General features: G+C 40.3%; 1 protein-coding gene across 9 annotated transcripts in view; it reads right to left on the reverse strand.

The window, feature by feature from the left end:
- The window catches only part of GCN2 (protein kinase family protein), a 389,262-nt gene that overhangs the window by 54,321 nt on the left and 315,459 nt on the right, over window positions 1–19,482 (reverse strand). For 4 of the 9 annotated variants that reach the window (XM_089829967.1, XM_089829965.1, XM_089829966.1 and 1 more), the window contains exons 19-24: window positions 8,934–9,014; window positions 7,039–7,095; window positions 6,762–6,893; window positions 6,490–6,573; window positions 1,621–1,729; window positions 1,410–1,546 (exon numbers count right to left, since the gene is read on the reverse strand). In XM_089829967.1, the coding sequence (XP_089686093.1) occupies window positions 1,410–1,546; window positions 1,621–1,729; window positions 6,490–6,573; window positions 6,762–6,893; window positions 7,039–7,095; window positions 8,934–9,014 (600 nt within the window). The remainder of the gene's footprint in view (window positions 1–1,409; window positions 1,547–1,620; window positions 1,730–6,489; window positions 6,574–6,761; window positions 6,894–7,038; window positions 7,096–8,933; window positions 9,015–19,482) is intronic. The other 5 variants (XR_016364575.1, XR_016364573.1, XR_016364574.1 and 2 more) reach the window with 2 other exon arrangements.

A 19,482-nucleotide genomic window follows, 5' to 3' on the forward strand; every position in this document is an offset into this window, starting at 1 on the left:
CGCGCATGGTTGGAGATTCTAAGGGAGAAGGCTCATCTAGGGTGTGAACTAAATCCAGCCCCATGACATTTGCCATCAAGCAATTGTTACTAAACTTCATTGCAGCACGACTCAATCACTTATTCAAGTGAAAACCATTGCATTGGGGCATTAAGCATCATGACTTATATGTCCAATATCCTCTGAAGACTGACAGTGCATTAAATGTATGAAGACCTTGATCGTGTTATTTGCATTCAATTACTTCAGTATTACAAGAACCGTTTTATTAGTGCAATAATTGCATTAGTAGCTACTCGTATTGATGCTTCAATAACTTTTATAAGATGTTGAAGATTCTTGCTGGTTGGAGTTGACCATAAGCTGGTTGTTGTAGACAATACAAGTTTGTATGGTTAAAGACAGGTCAGCCACAATATTATTGGAATCAGCAGTCATCATACTTTTCAATTATTTCACTGTAGTATCTGGTTTCACTTTTGGACGTCTATGGGGTGAAAAGTGAAGTGGTTGAAGCTTCTGGGGTTTTGCAAGGGATATGAGATTGGAGGCCCAAAACTCAGATGGGGAGAAATAAAACCTTCTGCAAATCAGAAATGGAGGATATGCTTGTGTGTAATAGTGATGGAAGACAGTGGGGAGCAGAATGGGTGGATTGGGATTTTCTATTCGAGGATTAAGGGAATACATCTTGCAAAGAGCTCAGCTGGATGTCAGGTTTGTGCCCAGAAGATTTCATAGAGCACCTGCATGAAGGAGTTCTACAACTAGGATTTAGTCAAGTATGATTCTGTTGGTGATGTTCAAGAGGGCCTTATCTGACTCGATTCCTGGCAGGCATAGGCTTGTCAGTAACCAGTCATGACAAAGAGGCATGATATAAAAATTTAGTATCTAAAGTTCAGGATTTCATATAAATGGGTGTAGGTAAGAAACTGATGCACAGGCTTCAAAACTTGAGATTCAAATAGCTCACATAATACATATTGATATTGTAGATGCTCTCTTCATGGAGCAATATGTCACCCAAACATTCTTGCTCACATTCTATTCCGCACATTCTACTGATATCTTGCATCTTTGTCATGACTATGTCTCCCAAGCATTCTTGCTCACATTTGTTTCTTCCTTCTCTTTGTTTAAAATGAGATTATTTACAGGTGGAATTCATTTCCCTTGAGAATAAAACACATACCAAGCACTGGAAAAAGAAAACATTCCTAATGCATAAACAATTTATCAACTACAACAAAATAATACATTTCAACACTGCCGAACGGAATGGATAATCATCAAACAAACATCAAAAACTTCTTATACAAGAAAACATTGAAAAAGATTGTTTTAAATTATGCAACATGAATTATTTCCAGCGCTGTCCATACATAGAGAAGACAATTTCCCTTTACCTGGAAAAAGATTCCATTATGATACTCTTCACTAGGTAACATGAGAGCATCAATGAATATATGTCTCTCAATCTCCCACACTCTTAGATAGCTCAGAAGTGTTGATAACTCCTCAAGGGCAGCCAATGTAAACCTGTCTGCAAATGTATGATGTATATTTTCATGCTTGAACAGTTTGATAAAGATCCAGATGAAAAACACGAGGCATTACCAGATGGAAGAGCTCCCCTCAGCCTTGGAAGAACTTCCTCAGCCACACCAGTAAATCTTCGTTCTACTGTTTGCAGACGATCGACTGTAGGTTCTGGCAAGTGAAGGCCCTGCAGATTGCAGCCACAAATGATTAGCATTTCTAGAGAAAAACAATTTTGAACTTTTGAATGAACCTTTCCCTACGCCTAGCCATATATGTAGGTCAGTAGAAACTGATAACTACGACTAAACATTGCCTCTCCCAAGTTTTGTCTTCTAAAATTCTTGTTTATTATGTAAGCTGAATTTAATATTTGTTTTATTACATACATTGAGGGTTCATTGGGAAGAATTTAATTCTTCTTTCCAAGTCAGTTGTTTTGAGTAGCTGAGTGTAGTAGAGATGTATGCATCTAAGCTAATTGTTGAGGTTGGCTAGTGTTAAGGTATAACTGTAGTTCCTTGGTAATGTCAAGAAGGAAATGAACTTGCAAGAAGAGAAGAGATAGCCACCAGAGCCTTATTATTCAGGATTGTCTTCCACATTTCTCCAAGGCAAGTTTTCATTTTTATGATCTTTATGACCTCCATTCACTTACATAATTAGAACTCAATTTTAGGCAATTCATGATTGTTTTTATATGTCAAGTAGAAAACCAGCATTTCAACAAAGAAATTCTTAAGAAAGGCCAATATCTAGGGCAATAAATTAATTATGGAATACCTACACTGTTATGGAGCATTTATCAATACAATCTTGCATATATTTTGTTTTAGGTAGTGCTCTAGCATCTGACAGTGTCAATGCATCAAGCATGCCCAACTCTTTGGTAATATCCAATCCTCTAAGAAAGTCAGGCTCTCTGAAAAATTCCCTTATGGATGACTTAGTAAAAGTAGCTAAGGTCATACTAATGTAAAAGTAGCTAAGGTCATACTCTTACAGTTCTTGTGTCAATGTGTGTTGAGGCAAATAGCTTTGGTTCAGAAAATTGCCCTGATCTCATGAGACCATACTCATGTATAGATACATGTTGATATGCAGAATATCAATATGTATATGTACATGAATATCGTCTAAATATTTTAATGAAGATCGCAGCATTCAGAACTGCCAATGCATATTATTATTGAAGTAATATCTCAGATTTGAATTCTGGAAACAATTGTATTTATACTGATTGTTATCAATTGCAAATAGAATTCAGCAGTTTAAAGGAAATCTGTAAGTAAACTTTACAATGTGGAACTATGAGATCTAAGTTTTTGTTTACAATTTCCATCATGTCAATCTATGGAGAGAGAGGTAAGGTGCTAAGGTGCCAAATCTTCTAAGGATTGCCATACACATTTCAAATCAACTATGCAATCCTTGAAGATCCACGAGGTGAAGCAAGTTTGAACACAGAATCAACGAAGAGAAAAACATTGATGATTCAAAATTCAAATGACAATGTCTATGTTCATTTCACCTTTTACCTCTATCACAAGCAAATGCCAGGATCAGATTGATTACCCATTGCATTAGAGGAGGCAGATCTACAATCAAATAAGAATGTCAAGTATAATGATCCTAAGTTTTTTTAGGATGACTGTAAATCGTAATGTTGGGCTGAGTTTAAAATAGAGGTGCTAGCAACAATGAAGGCGGAGAGAGCATTAGCAAACTCTTTGGATGTTGTCAAGAGCACAGGATTATAATAAGGGGGGGGGGGGGGGGGGGTGGGGGAGGTGGGGGGTGGGTGTGAATCAGTATAATCACAACTTTGCCAATTTAAAACTTTTATCCAAACAATAACTTCCAATACTAAAATAAACAATCATGTACATGAACACAATAACGCAATGTTTACCTAGAAACTCAATGCGGGAGAAAACCACGGCAAAATAATTGCTCTATATATAAACTGTTCTTTTACAATAATTTGTAGGCGATGACTTACTATAGGCACCAACCCCCGTTTTATGAACATCAACTCACTGGAAGCACCGACTCGCACTTTTCACAGGCACCAACCTATTGGAAGCACCACCTCCCGCTTCTGTCTTCATGAGCACTAACCCACTGCACTTGAATTTCTTTTCCACCTTGTTAATGTTGCTTGCCAACTGATGATGGATACTTTGATTGCACACTTCCCCCTCTTCAATTTGATACTTATAAATACACAAACTTCTTCCTTTTACTTTAAGTCAGCTTCAAAAACTTCTTCCCAACTTATATATATATATATATGATTTAATTTGATTATATATTTTTATTTTTAAGACTTTTCTTGCTACAGTTTCCTCTTTCTTTACTCTTGCTTCTTCATCCACAGCTAACTTTTTATTTATTGATATTTCTGACTTATTCTCCAGACCTCTTTTTCACAATATTTCTCTTTTAAACTTCTCTGTCTTACTTTTATCTCTTTCTTCTCTGTTTTTACTTCATCTCTGCCTTCTCCTTCACTTCCTTTTATTATTTCATTTCTATTCACACTCACACTTTCTTCTAAATGAAATAACTGTATTTATATTCCTCTTACTCAAATGGTATGACTTTTCAAAGTCAAGAGTTATATCTCTTTAAAAAAAATTGTAACATACTTCCAAAATGAATCGACATGACTTTCATTTTCACGTTTTTGTTTTTAGTATAGTTTGCACCTTTTTCTTTGTAATACATTTTTATTTGAATTGTCTTTGTGCTTGGCGGTCATGCTTTATTTTATTCTTAATGAATACTCCCGTATACTTATCGCTTGGATTTCTTTGTTTGCCCTTTTAATTTTTATTTTGGCTTCGTCTGAACTCTTATTGGCATGTAGTATGGAATTAATCTTCAAAAGAAATATTATTCGAATATGCTTCTGACTTTATATTTTGTATTGATTAATTCTTGCTTGATATATTTACTCCTGCATCCTGTATTGCTTGCACGGTTCTTATCTGACGCGGCTTCTTTGTCTTGTATAAGGAAATGTATGTGTTTGATAATCGAAGGAAATTGTCGTTTTCTTGGGTGACTTTTCTGACCACTATATGCACATAGTTATTCAAAACGGATGATATATTACACCTTCCATACAACCTTCACATTTCAAACTCGGATAATAATTAATCACTGCTTTTATTTCTTGTCATAGGATTCTTCCGTAATACTAAGTTGCTGAATATTATTGCTTCTTGAGATATGAATTACCTATATTATTTTCTCCATTGTTTGTCATTTTTACAATACTTCAGACCGCTGAAAACAAACATACTGTCATTTCGTGATGGCCATATTGAGCGCTCTATGTATATATTCAACCCGAGGCCTTCACATATTGTTGATCATAGTTTTGCGTGACTTCTGTTTTCCAAAGTTCGTCATTGCTGTCTAAGAATGCTGTTTTTTTCATTCTCTTCAATTCTCTGCTGCTTCTCATATCTTAGCTTCCGTAAATATTGTCTTATGTGATCGTCATATATTCTTTCACCATGGTTGGACATATGGCTTTTCACCCGTGTTTACTCATTGTGAGCATCACATTTATTGCTACTTTGTGTGCAATTCAAATCGCTGTGTATGTGTATGTATATTTGATCCATCGCTGATGCATGTAAACAATAACCACACGATATTCTATTTGCAGCAGTCGCTACTTCAGACAATATCTTAATTTTTCTTCCATAATCATATCTTTCCAGGCATTTCTTTCTACACTGACTTGCATTGGAGGTGACGTGACATCTTTGCTTCGAATACTGAGATTTGCGTCTTAAAAATATCACCATCACATCTTCGGTCTGCTGCACAGAGTGCTCTTCAGAACAGATTGCTGTCTCCTTTCACTTCTATGACAATCGTTCCTTCACTTTAGGATTACTCCCTTCGATTTTTATTATGGGAAAAACTCGATTGCATAATTGTTGTCTTTATTATTCTAGCTGTGATAGATACTCTTCTCCTGCTGTAAAATATCTACTCTGTGATACTCACGCACATGTCTTGCTATATATTTATTGTCTATGATGGAGGAATCACTGCTGGAAATACATCTCTATTTCATCATTTCTTATTCTTTCTCAATTAAAATAATCTTGTAATATGATTGTCATCCAGACCATAGTTACTATGATGTATGTTAAGGTACTCGTTGCACTGTATATTAATGTTAATTACTGGACATCCATGTGTAGAATTATCTAACTGTGTATGATACTATAATTTAATCACTGCTTTTGTTAGCCTTCACACTGTCATTATTACTGAATTGTTGCTCTTTATAGCCTTCAGAGAACACATCTTTTTATATATGCTGATAGTATTTCTCTCTGCTAGCCAACCATTTTAACTTCATATTATTTTAATAACGGACTTAAATATATATTTCATATACATAGGCATCTCTTGGTCATATCTTTGACATCAATGACAACATTCCATCAAGTTGCTCACACACACATAGGTATCATGATTGTTAGCACTATACAGCCCCTATCTGAGACATGACTGCAAGACATACAAGTTGATAATTTTGGGGATAGTAATACTAGCTCCACTCTACCATAATTCATGACTCGATGCTATGGATACCCTAGTTTTGAGTTTTGTGTTCCAGATATACTTGTGAATATTTATATAGTATAAAAAATCTTCTTTATCTAAAATCCAATTTTGTACTCATTTCTTCAATATATACTTGTCCATGTAAGAGAAGTAACTTGTTACTAATTAGTTTAGAAGTCCTTGATCTACATATATATGCATATAATAACACATGCTTAAAACTCTCTATGGATCAATTGAGCCTTCGCATTTGAAACATTTTTCTATGTGAACAACTAGCGATAATGTCAAAGTGTCAACCATTTCATCTAAACTAAACCAGAAAATAAGTTTTCAGTGCCATCAAACCTGCAAAAGCTGACGTCGAATGAGAGCCCATTTTGACTTCCTATCTGAGGCTTGAGGAGATAATGAAACCATCAATGATAGCAGCTGCATTCAAGATCACATTGAAATATATGTTGAAAGTAAATCAATTTTGATCTTTACATTGTGAACAATACTAAAAAATACTTTTAACAACTATGTCTCATATTGCAGTATGATCTTTGAACATCTTTTATCTTGCGAATGTAAGTTTGGTATAAACATTTTGAATTTTGTCTTTAAGGAAAATATACCTTAGCAACATCATGTCTAGCTTCATTTTCAACCCCGCTCCATGACCATATAGCATCTATGATGCTGACATGGTTCAGATGGATTTCACAAGCATCCAATGGAAAGAACTTTCCTACAATATCCATAGCTACCTATTCATAGAACATTCAAAGAGATGTTCTAAGGAATTCTTATAATCATCAAATACTTTAGGACATAGCATTGATCACTTCAATTATGACTAAAGATTACTTCTACAAATTTCAGCATAGATTGTCAAGTATGCTGAAATGGTACCTTTATAACTTCTGCCTCTGTCAATATTGGTGCTCCTCCAATCACATCAAAGTCTCCCTACTTTCCAAATGGACATCAAGTTTACAGTAACTCAATGCATAATATATTAAAACCTTATATTAAAGAGATGTCTCAATAATTTTCAAATCATATACAGCTTTTCCATAGATTTCGAGTATAAAATCAGCTAACAACATTTTAACAATTATAATTCTTGAACTTAAAGATCTGCAGGCATTCAATAAAGTTTGTGATGTAACCGCTAAGCGCACAAAGTGCTTAATGCATATGACAACCTAATCATCTTGGAATCAAATTAATGTCTCCACAAACTACAGACTGTTGGTGTTTTTCCTGGATCGCTGTATTGATGCAGATCGTGGATAGAATTCTGTCAGCAATGTTCTTGTTTCACGTCAAGCAATATAAGCATTGGATCGTGGATAGAGTTCTGTCATCAAATCACATCTTTGGATGGATCTCAGAAGTTTGAAACAAGTATAGTGGTGGAGTTACTCCAAGGAAAGCAATTTGAAAGCAACCTAAATTGGGACATTATATGCCAATCAGAAAATGTAACTGTAAGCTGGTGTGTTGATATGCCTGAGATTCCATATCCTGTCATTGAATCTTACTCATAAAAGTTGACTCTCTGCACTTCAAAAAGAAACTGTTTTTTGATGTGCTGTACATGATCAGAGGTGTTACTTTACAGTCACTGTTTTTGGCAGAATTCCTTACCTGAAGTGGGATCATAACAGGAGCATTTTTCTTCATCATTTTCTAGGATATGTGACAATTGTTTTTACAGAGAATCATTGTTTGCAGCCTATGACCTGTGCCTCTCAGTGCATATCACGAAAACTATGCCATTTACCTGAGAAGCCATTGAACACAGTTTGGGTGTTTACCACTGGGAATATCTCTTTTTTAGTGAGCCAAATGTCCAGAGAATGCTGATTTTAGCCAAAAACTGGGTGTGCATAGTAGTATGGATTTATCACATCAAACAAAGAAAATAGTCTCAAAAACAAAGCAGTGCTTACAGGTGAAGAAGTGGGGTGACATGCATTCAAAACAGTACTGGTGGTGGTGTGATTATCTCTGTGAATGGAAAAAGACGACAGTTTTTGTCCCTCATGCATCCATCTTAGACATCTTGTTACCTTGGGGTGTGCAGCGATTTGGGCGGAGAGGTTTTGTTTTTGAAGACTGACAATTTTAGAGAGACTCCATTTTTAATGCCATCGTATATACAGTTAGTAAAACAAAAGCAGTATATAGCAGAAAAAGAAAATTTTCTTTGAAACAGTGAAGATGGTGAATGGCAATGGACATCAAATGTTGTTGGAGTGATCTTTTCTGCAGGTGTAATAGACAGGGAAACTAACAGACAGAGGACATTTTTTGTGTGGAACAGCAGCGCTCTGAGATACAGAGATTCATCTGTGTGTTTGTTCTATAGGGGGACGTGATATTGAGGACTCAATGTATTGAGTTGATTACATGGACTTGCTAATGACAGAAGTAAAAGCTGTTCTTGTTTACTAAAAGCTGGGTTCACTTATTTCAAAGTGAATACGGAGCTTGAATGTTTGCCTAAACCTTGCTTCTTGTAAATTTGATGTTTGAGTAGATGCTTATTGAAGGTGTAACCTCTGATATTTGGAGTTGGCGCTCCTTTGAGAGTTGGAGCTCTCTTATGTAATTGGATTGAAGTCCATTCTTAATCAGTGATACTGTGGGTTTTACCCAAAAGGATTTATACGAGATAATTCTGTGTCTGTCTCAATTTGTTTTAACTTGTCCAAATGACTAAAGCTACACAATAGAATTCATACCAAATAAAAGATTTAAACTGGAGTCAAACAATTATGAATGAAATATCTACTAACCTGGAGGTAAGAATTTGGAGCAGTGTGGCCAATTCCCCTCCTATAAACATGAGATATTTCATATCGCCTTAAGGACATTGTCTGTTATGTATTCAAGGAAAATGAATATAAGCAATTAATTATCTGTCCCAAAGAGAATCTCAAAGAAGCTCAAGTTCAATATCAAACTACATTAACAACTACTTTGCTAGCAACCACACTAAAGCACAATGTAATGTCCCCTTATGTGATTTCTCAGGGTTTTGTCTAATTTCTTATGATCCAAATTGCAAGAGATTTCTTTCTATATATAGCTTGCACACAGTTCTTTCATTTGCTACTAATGTATGTATTAAATGTGTATAGTATCAATATCCTTAGTTTTATGAATTAGACAATGGACAAATCTATCAATGCAAATGTCTTCTGCCTTGATATTAATGAAGACAAATCTGCAAGGTTCTATTGTCAAACAATAATTCTGATATGATCCTTTCATCTGAATTTGATAGACCAAGCTGATGACGCTATAGATGCTTTTTAGTGGGGATTGTTTTTGATCAATAATTATAGACTGTATAAACCTTATATCCAAAATGCTTTGTGCAAGATAATCACTGATATAACAGGAATCGTTCTGCAGATATAGAGGGATTGTTTATATTATATCAATCCGAATATGAGAGTTTATACCAATCATGAATATAAGGATCTGTCTAAGTATCAATCACTTATTGCTTTGATTTCTACAGAAGTATCCCATCTGGAAACATGAAGAGGTTCTCATATATTAACATCCCTATTAAAATATAATGAAATATAAAATTAATAAATTATAATTGCAAATGCTGGTATAAAAATAAGATAAAGATAATTTTATTAATGTCCATCAAAAGACCACAAAGGGTTTAAGGGACTGCCAATAACAACAAGAGGGGGGGCAGGGAGCAGCAAGGACACCAAACAGTGTCCAAGAAGAAACAACAAAAAAAGGAGAAAAGAGAGAGTACAAAAGGAAAGAGAAAACCTGCCAAAAACCAAAATCCACTATGGGTTCCGAACAGCCATGAAGAACTGCTGAGCTGAAGGGTAACCAATAGGGCCAGTCCAAAAGCTAGGACACCTTGGAGTGATCCTGGGAGAGGATGGCAGCAGCTGGTGGGACACGGTCCTAGGCCTCATAGATCTGAAAGGAGCGGTACCAAACAGTCTCTTGAACCTATGCACTAAATGAATCCTTGTGAAAAAGGATGTAATACTGTAATGTTCCGAACCCGCACTGGAAATACCAGAATGACCGTACGGATACAATCACTTGGAAGGATGTCTTACTTCAATGAATGTTGTGGATTTGGGGAGGCCGTATGACTATGTTGAGACCAGAGAAGATGCCAGGATGACTGTACGGGTGGAAGGTTAGCCGTACGGATGTTTGAAGATGCCATAAGGTGGATTAATGAAGTAGTATGGACTATATAGAAGGTCGTACGGTTATTGAAGGCCGTACGGGATATGGACATTGCAATTGAGGGCCGTATGGTGACTTAGGTGATCGTACAGGGTACAAGGAGTGTACAGTGAAGGGAAGGTAACTAATGAAATAGCCGTATGGTATACTATCTGTATGGTGATGTTGCCTAGCAGGGGAGTCCATACGGAAGGTTGTGTGCAGCAGGGAAGCCGTACGGTGGCTTAGTTAGAGAATTTGAAGAGCAAAGCTGAACAAGAGGGTGAAGGCAGTACGGATAGAGGGCTGGGGTGGAGTGAGCAAAGCGGAAACACACACAGTGACAGGAACACAATGTTGCATGTACATACACAAAATGTTGATTAAATCGACACAACAAGAAAGAGAGTCGAATGCAAATGTTGATTACCACCAGAGGATAATACTCCAATTTGCCAGATACACAGAGATGAACACCAACAGAATAGGGTGAGGGCTGAGTCCCACCAAAACCGCACCAACTAAATAGGGAAGGTCTTTCACTTCCGAAATGGCGAACAATGCCGAACTCCAACAGTAATCCATAGTAAAGAGAGATTTAATCCAAAGCATACCTACAAACTACCTACAAGCTGTGCTTAAATACCTGTCGGGAAACTTTCTGAGGGTGTACAAAGATAGCCGACAGCGACACAAACTACGAAGGCAAAATAAATATGGGTCCGAGATAAATTTAAACAATCGGCCCATTACACAGATTAACTAAATACATTTATTTTATGACTGGGACATTACAGTCCTCCCGTCCCAAAATTTGCTTGTCCTCAAGCAAATGCAAACCCGGTTCTAAACCTTCTGTAATCTGTGTTAGCCGACTGGATGGTTCCAGCGGTATTTTGTATTCTGTAGCCGACGGTCCGGCGGTGTTTCTGTACTCTGTAGCCGATGGTCCGGCGGTGTTTCTATATTCTGTAGCCGACGGTCCAGCGGTGTTTCTATATTCTATAGCCGACGGTCCGGCGGTGTTTCTGTATTCTGTAGCCGACGGTCCGGCGGTATTTCTGTATTCTGTAGCCGACGGTCGGCGATGTTTTTGTATTCTGTAGCCGACGGTCCGGCAGTGTTTCTGTATTCTATACCCGACGGTCCGGCAGTGTTTCTGTATTTTGTAGCCGACGTCGTCGGTAGATAGTTTGTAGCAGATAGAATATTTGTGGCCGATGGACTCCTTCGGGAAGGTTCGGCGGTAGTATTTATAGCCCATCTAGGATCATTGTAAAGCATCATTCATCTACTATTGCGAATGTAATTCTGCTGTTCATGTTCATTATCTGTATGCGATCATTTTCTTTACCTGTACGGTAAACATTTGGCGCCATTGCCTTATGAATCTGGAAGGTGGGAGGAATGAAGATTAATGCCAAATCAGCTTAACAAGGATCGAAATAAGGCGAAGGAAAAAGATGGAATCCGTATTGCGCAAGAGAATTTAATTCTGGCACAGCAAGCTGAATGCCGACGGAGATTTCATAAGATTGCCGACGGACACCGGAGCGCGGAAGAATTGTTGGAGGAGACTCGGCAGCGGGTGGAATTGGTGGAAGAAGCACGGGAGGAGTTCTTGAACTTGTGTTCGCCAAGGGAGGAAAACTCTGACGAAAGAGCATCGACTTGCACGGCTCGCAGTGCTGACGGGGCACGAGCGTGGAGTGATCTCTTCGTCCAGGATAGACTTCCGCGGGAAACAATTTCAGAGGATCCTTCTTCTTCACCAAGGTTCGCAGCTGTCGACACCTCCAGTGCGGGAGTGCAGACCGCCGATGTGGAAGTTCAGACTGCCAGTGTGGGAGTGTCGACTGCCGGTGTGGGAGTACCGACCGTCGGTGTGGGAGTTCAGACTGCCGGTGTGGGAGTGCTGACCGCCAGTGTGGGAGTGCCAATCACCGTTGTAGGAGTGCAGACCTTCGGTGTGACAGTGCAGACCTCCAGAGTTATGGCGGGACCCGAAGAAAAGCTGCCGAAATTTGAAGGCGATGGTACAGCCAACCCTCTCCGACATTGTAAGACATGTGAGACGATCTGGCGGGCAAATGGAATCACAGATACCGACGACTGGGTCAGGCAATTTTCGGCAACCCTACGGGGTGTTGCGATTGATTGGTTTTCGGATACGGATCCACATAAGCTGGATACCTGGGATAACATTAAAAAGGAGTTCTTGGCAGAATTTAAACTCTTGCGGGATGATAATGAAATCGTAGTGGAAATTTTCAATACCAAGCAAGGGAAGCACGAAACTGTCCGTGTCTACGCCAGGAGATTGAAAGACTTAATAAACAAAATGGAAAGAAGGCCAACGGACGGATTGTAGAAAAGGTGGTTTGTAGACGGCCTACGCTCGAAGTTGCGGAGGAAAATGAAAATTGTGCCACCGTCATCATATGTGGACGTGTATAACAGAGCACTAGACCTTGAAAGTGAGCAGAGGACAAAGAAGAAGAAAACTAGCTCCTCTGATTCTAATGATGATGAGCTTGCCGGGGATGATAGTAGCGACGACGAAGGCAGCAGCAAGAAGGTTCGTGCCCTACAGAAGGATATGGTTTGCATGATGGAGGAGTTTAAAAATATGCAAAAAGAACTAAAAGGTAGTGAACTGTGGTGCATAGAATGTAAGACCGACGGTCATAATAAAGGATCGTGTCCCAAGAACCAATTCTGAGACATTTGTCAGATCATGGGCCATTCGACAAAGGAGTACCTCTTTAACATGAAGACAAGAGGACCTCCATAGGTGTTTCTCACACAGGAGGCTTCCTCGTCGGGTAGTAGTAGAAACACGAATACCGCCGATGCTACATTCGGAGGGTATAGGAATAATAGCAGAGGGAAAAATAACAACAATACAAATAATACCAATAATAATGTGAGCTGAAGTCGAACTCAGTATGATGCAAATGGACGGCCGATCGTTCAATGCCAAGCATGTAATTTGTGGGGTCATTTTGCGGGGGATTGTACAGCGGCAAACACACCGAAATTATTATGCAGATGGTGCGGACCCGGCGATCATGAAGACTCCAAGTGTCCAAAGGCTGGAGTAAACTTGATCACTGTTGGCACGGATGTAGAGGAGGTTCTGGCAATTACACGGAGGCAAGCGGAGGAAAAGAGAAAAGTGGGGGAAGCGCAGGCGGAAATTGCAAAGGCATCATCGGCGGGGACATCTTAGTTGAAGGATATCACCGGCACCTTGGCAAGGAACTTTGCAGAACAAAACATTGTACGACAGATCTTACAAACGGAGATACCGGTCAAGATAAGTGACCTCCTTCTCACAATGCCCCAGTTACGGACGGCCATTCTGAATCATACACCGTTTTCGAAAGCACCGGAGGACACAGGAAGGGACAGTAGGGAAGCGACGACAACAGACCCAATCCTGCTAGCACTCACCTCCAGACGGCATCCGACAGTCGTCGAGATGGGGATTTTGGGAAATGTTTTGACAGAGACAATTGTTGATGGAGGGTTCGGCATGAATGTCTTACCGGAGGATACTTGGAAGAAGTTGGGAAAGCCGACGCTGTGGCAACCTGCACTTCAGTTGCTCATGGCAGACCAACATGGAATCAAACCGTTGGGAATTCTGAAAGCGCAACCGGTAACAATTGATATGCAACAATTTTTATTGGATTTTGTGGTCATTCTATTAAAAAGAAAAGGCTATGATGCTATTCTGGGACGGGATTGGTTGGTGCAAGCAAAAGTAAAACATGATTGAAAACGCAATACCCTATCAATGGAGCGCGGAGGCAAAAGATTCATAATTGACCTGCACACGCAAATGGTTGGCGAGGAGGTAGCATTGTCAGATTTCGAAAGCGAAGGAGAGAGTGATGACGAAGGAAAGAGGAGAATGGAACCGGATGAAGGAGTATTGAGACTTGACGGAGGATCGAATGATGACGACCTGGACTCGGTGAATGGCCTCTACCACTGGCAGATAGAAGACTATGAACTCTTTCCGAGTTGCAATATGTTAACGGTCGACAAAGATGAGAAAAAGGAGGAAAATGAATGTCCGAAGGAATGCAGGGAAGCGGAAGAAGGAAAAGTTGCCATGGCTGAAGCTATGGGGAAGAACATACAGTTTGAACATAGAAAAACGAAAGATCCCATTGTTCGGTACATGGTGAATAGACCGCACGGAAAGAAAAGGTTACACCGCAGCATAAAATTAGTGGAAGGGCACCGACAGCAAGGAAATAATCCAGTTGCGCGACGACCGCAGGCACAGTGGGCGACGGGGGTGGCACAGAACAAACGTAAGGCATACGACGGTCGGAATGAAATCAAAGTGGAAAAGTTTAAGGGCAGATGGGTTGGACCATATCAGATTCGGAAGGTCGACGACAATGGAGCGATTAGATTATCAACTTTGGACGAGCAGAAGGTACCTCCGGCAGTCAACAGATCCAAATTCAAAATATATGGTGCCAATAAGACTCCGTTGCTGTCACAGGATGGCAAGCTGACTCCGTCGTCGTTGCAGAATGGCGACGCCTGGAGGCAAAATGGAGGTACCTCTGTTATTTGATTTCTTTTAGCAAAAAAAAAAAATAAAGGGGCCGCGGACAGAAAGGCCCGCGGGCTGAAAAGTCTCGCGGGCAATTGCTGTCCGCGGGCAGTGAAAGTCCCACGGGCAATGTAAGTCCCGCAGGCAAAAGACCGCGAGAGTTGGCGGAAGGTGCCGCGGACAGTCTGTCCGCGGGCTGTTAAAAGCCCCGCGGGCAGCTGTCCGCGGGCACAATTTTATTTCTTAAGAAAAAAACAAAGAGAAAACTTTCTCCACCAGGCTGCGGGGAGGAGAACATAGACCGCGAGAAAGGAAAGATAGGCCGCAGGTGTAATTAAAAGATTCAGCTCCGCCAGTCAGAGTTTCTCCTCCGCGTTGCAAGGGAAAAGACTTTCGCGGGGAAACAGAGACATAAAGAAGAGTTCTTGTTCTGCCAGAAGGAGAAGAATTTCTGTGTGCAGAGGGATTTGTGGTGGATTGTAGAGGAAGCACTATAAAATAAAATTTAAAAAAAAAAACGACAGAATCAAGTTGTTCAAAATGAGTAACAAATGATGCCAAAGGGAAGGGGACGCATCCGTGGTTGCCAAAAAGAGTGCAGAATCGACAGATAATGACAGAAATGGTGTGTTCCATGCATTTCTGTGTGGGTTGCGAAGTGTTAATTTGGTCAGGGAGTGCATTTCTGTGTACCAGAGGCAGTGGGAGCAGGTGTTGGCGTGAGGCTGTCTTGGTGGATGCGTAGAGAGCTCGGGAGGAGCTGATCATCCAGTTGGAGGCAGTGCAATAACACTTGGCTCAGGGTACCGAGGAATTGAAAACAGAGAAAGCAGCACAGGTGGCTATCAAGGTTAACTTGATGAGACAGTATTGTGTTAGTAGAGGCTACAGATGTAACGGGATGAATGTGGAAGTGATGTGACAGAAGTAGATTTTTCTTGTTGTAGTCACTTTGATGATATATTTTGTTTGTTAATTTGTCTCAGATATGTTGTAATTGTCGTCCGGAGACGACTTTTCTTTTTGGGGGCGATGGTGTTAGTCGATTGGATGGTTCCGGCGGTATTTTGTATTCTATAGCCGACGGTCCGGCGGTGTTTCTGTACTCTGTAGCCGACGGTCCGGCAGTGTTTCTGTATTCTATAGCCGACGGTCCGGCAGTGTTTCTATATTCTATAGCCGACGGTCCAGCGGTGTTTCTGTATTTTGTAGTCGATGGTCCGGCGGTGTTTCTATATTCTATAGCCGACGGTCCTGTGGTGTTTCTGTATTCTGTAGCCGACAGTCTGGCGGTGTTTTTGTATTCTGTAGCCGACGGTCCAGCGGTGTTTTTGTATTCTGTAGCCGACGGTCCAGAAGTGTTTCTGTATTCTGTAGCCAACGTCGTCGGTAGATAGTTTGTAGTAGATAGAATATTTGTGACCGATGGACTCCTTCGGGAAGGTTCGGCGGTAGTATTTATAGCCCGTCTGGGATCATTGTAAAGCATCATTCATCTACTATTGCGAATGTAATTCTGCTGTTCATGTTCATTATCTATATGCGATCATTTTCTTTACCTGTACGGTAAACAATCAGCTCCTTCAGTTCCGAGTTAGGTACTAAGTAGATCTTCCCATTGAAGTAAATGATGTCATCAATGACTTTGTATCTTTCATCGCATACATAACCATCCATCAACTCACATGCAAAAGTGTTCTTGAAATACTCGGCCTATAGATGAGCCCACCAATTATCCACGGAATGCAATGAGGTGTTGACTATCTCGTTTTTACTTGCGGCATTTGGGGCCAAATCCTGTTTAAAAATTGCCTCCATCTTCTTGATTGTGACTTCCCTCAATCCTTTGTTTGACATTCCTCTTAGCAACACCTTCTTGCCATCCGTCTCAAATGAAAAATCCATCCTTTTGAAACTTCGAGTGTACTGGTCAAGAGTTTCCAACCACTGGATGCCCAAAATGATATCAGTATCAACCAAATCTATGATAGAGAAATCATCTGCGAGGGTATAGTTTCCCATGGAAATCTATAGTCTTGGGATCACGTGAGTGCAAGGTAACAAGGTTCCTCTTGTAACCTTAACCTCAAGTCCTTCATGCTCAACTGCACGCAGGCCTTTACTAGTGACCAAAGATGAATTGATGAAATTGAGTGTGGCACCACTATCAATCATGACTGGGATTCCTTTTTCGTGAAGTGTGCCGTGAACTCTGAAAATACCACCTCTAGTCGGTGTAGTGAGGGTAGCAATGGAACCCCCTTTTTGTATCAGGGCATTTATTCTCTCCTGTTGGGTAATTTCTTCGTTAGTCGTTGCAGGTATTTGTTCTTTGTCGTCATCAAGCATCACCTCAATGTAATGAATCTTTCCCTTCCTAAGGCAGTGATGACTAGGACCCCATGGTTCTTTGCACGTGAAATAGACTTTGTTCTTGAGGCACATCATCAGATGTCACAGATTCATTCCTCACAGTATCATTTTTGCTGAGTTTGGTGTTCATCCTTTCAAACTCGCGGTCATTTTTTATTTGGTTTGGTTCCTTCATCGTCTTCGTGGGTTTGCTGATACGGTTGGGGATTGAAACAGTTAGTCCTACTTAGCTTACTACTCTTCTGTCTCCATTGCGGAAGCTGAGACCAGTTCTCGTGCACGTTGTTGGTATGTGCAGGTTTCTTCTCTGTTGAGTTCGATTGGGATTGATAGGGCTCATCTCCCTCCTTTTCAGTTCTCTTTGGATGCCCTCACTCATCTTCTCCCTTCTTGTCAGGAGTTAAATGAGCATGTCTGTCTTGATATCTATAGACTTTACATCACTACTACCTGGGTTAATCCTCCTGGCAGGCTGCATCCGCGTATGTCTTTTTACGCAGAGCACTTTTTGGTGATTTCTGATGGGATCATTACCTGTCCTAGCTATCTCTCATGACAGTGGTCTCATGCTTTGCGAATCTCTTTAGGTTCTTTCAGAGTTGGCTCCCACCGTCTTCGAGCTCAAACAGATCATCATATTGATTGTGGGGAGCAGATTTGTATGCTCTGTACTTGAGGGGAGGTGGAGAATGAGGCTCATTTACTTTTTCGTTGTCCCATCTACTATGAGATTAGAGGGAGATTCTTTTGTTTATTCAGGGAATGCTTTTCTCTCCATGACTTTTTTAGCTACTATGATCAGAGATGTCTTGCTCTTTATATTCGTGAGGCCACCACGCTCCATGATAGCACGATCCAAACACTGCTTCCCCACCGGCACTCATCTACTAAGCACATTACTGCCTTCTTTACACCATTATCTCCTTTGCATGGTGTGAAAAGGTCTTCCAGCTCTCTTCGGGCTATTGGGCCTTCCAGATGTGTCAGATCCCGTTTCGACTACTTGCATCAACGGCGTTCATCTGGGAGTGGGTAGAGACAGGGCATTGCCTCTTCACATCAACATTTGTTTCATTTTGTGACAGATTTCTTTTCGCCCAAGAAAAAATCCTAGCGCTTTCTTGGTCTCCATTCTTTATGGTTATTTCTTTAGCTGTTTTTGTTTTGTTCGGACATCTTTGTATGCTCCTGCTGGGGTTTGCTTCACTGTTGTAATCTTTTCAATTCCATAGATCTCTTTTGGTCTTTTGTTGGACATTAATATCATTATCTTATCTTATCTTATCTTCGGAGTTCTTGCCGAGAATCTTCATCAAACTAAGGTTTTTTTTGAATTGGCTTCTTGTCTTTGTCTTCTTGTGGGGATGGTGTTGGTGTAACTGCGTGAGTTTTGGAGGAAGATGCGGCCATGTCATGCACCTTCTTAATAGCTTCATTGAGTGTACTCGGGTTGAACCCTTTGATCCAGCCTCTCAAAGGCTCTCTTAGCCCATCCATGAATAACACAATTCGATGTCTTTCAGAGATGTCTATGACTAATACTAACAGCCTTTAGAACTCAGCAACGTAGTTGTCTACCATGTCCGTTTTCTTTAGCTGAGCTAGATCTTTGAAGTTTAGCTCAAGATCCTTTCCATTGAAACAATCAATGAGTCTCTCAGTAAACTCAACACAAGAGGTCACTTGGTCATGACCGAGAGTGACCAGCCCATGATGCCACCACTCATGCGCCACTCCTTCTAGATGAAGTGCTGCAAACTTGATTGCTTCCTCTTCAGGCATTTGATTGAGTTGGAAATAGGTATCAGCCTTTAGGACCCATGATTGTACGGTAATGACTCTAGATCCATCAAATGGCGATAAGTTTACCTTTCCAATCTTTCTCCTGAGATCATTAAAATAACCGCGATTTCCTCTGCCAGAATATCTCATTCTTAGATCAACATAGTCTCTATAGGATATATCACCTTCCATATTTGCGTTTTGCCAATCCTCCCGAAGTTTTCCTTGCATTTCCTCAAAAGTGGGCTCTCTTCCTTTGTGTGGTGCCTCTGTCCTTGGAAGGAAGATGGGTATCAAGGGTCGAGAGCGAGAGGGTTGAAAGTTTGTCCTTCCTGAAACGAAATTGTCACTATGCCCATTTTGTTCTCCTGTTGTCTTTCCCTCGGTCA

This window comes from Cupressus sempervirens, chromosome 5, assembly GCF_028749045.1.
Source record: "Cupressus sempervirens isolate cs-2001-9-10 chromosome 5, ASM2874904v1, whole genome shotgun sequence".
Taxonomy (NCBI): Eukaryota; Viridiplantae; Streptophyta; class Pinopsida; order Cupressales; family Cupressaceae; genus Cupressus; species Cupressus sempervirens.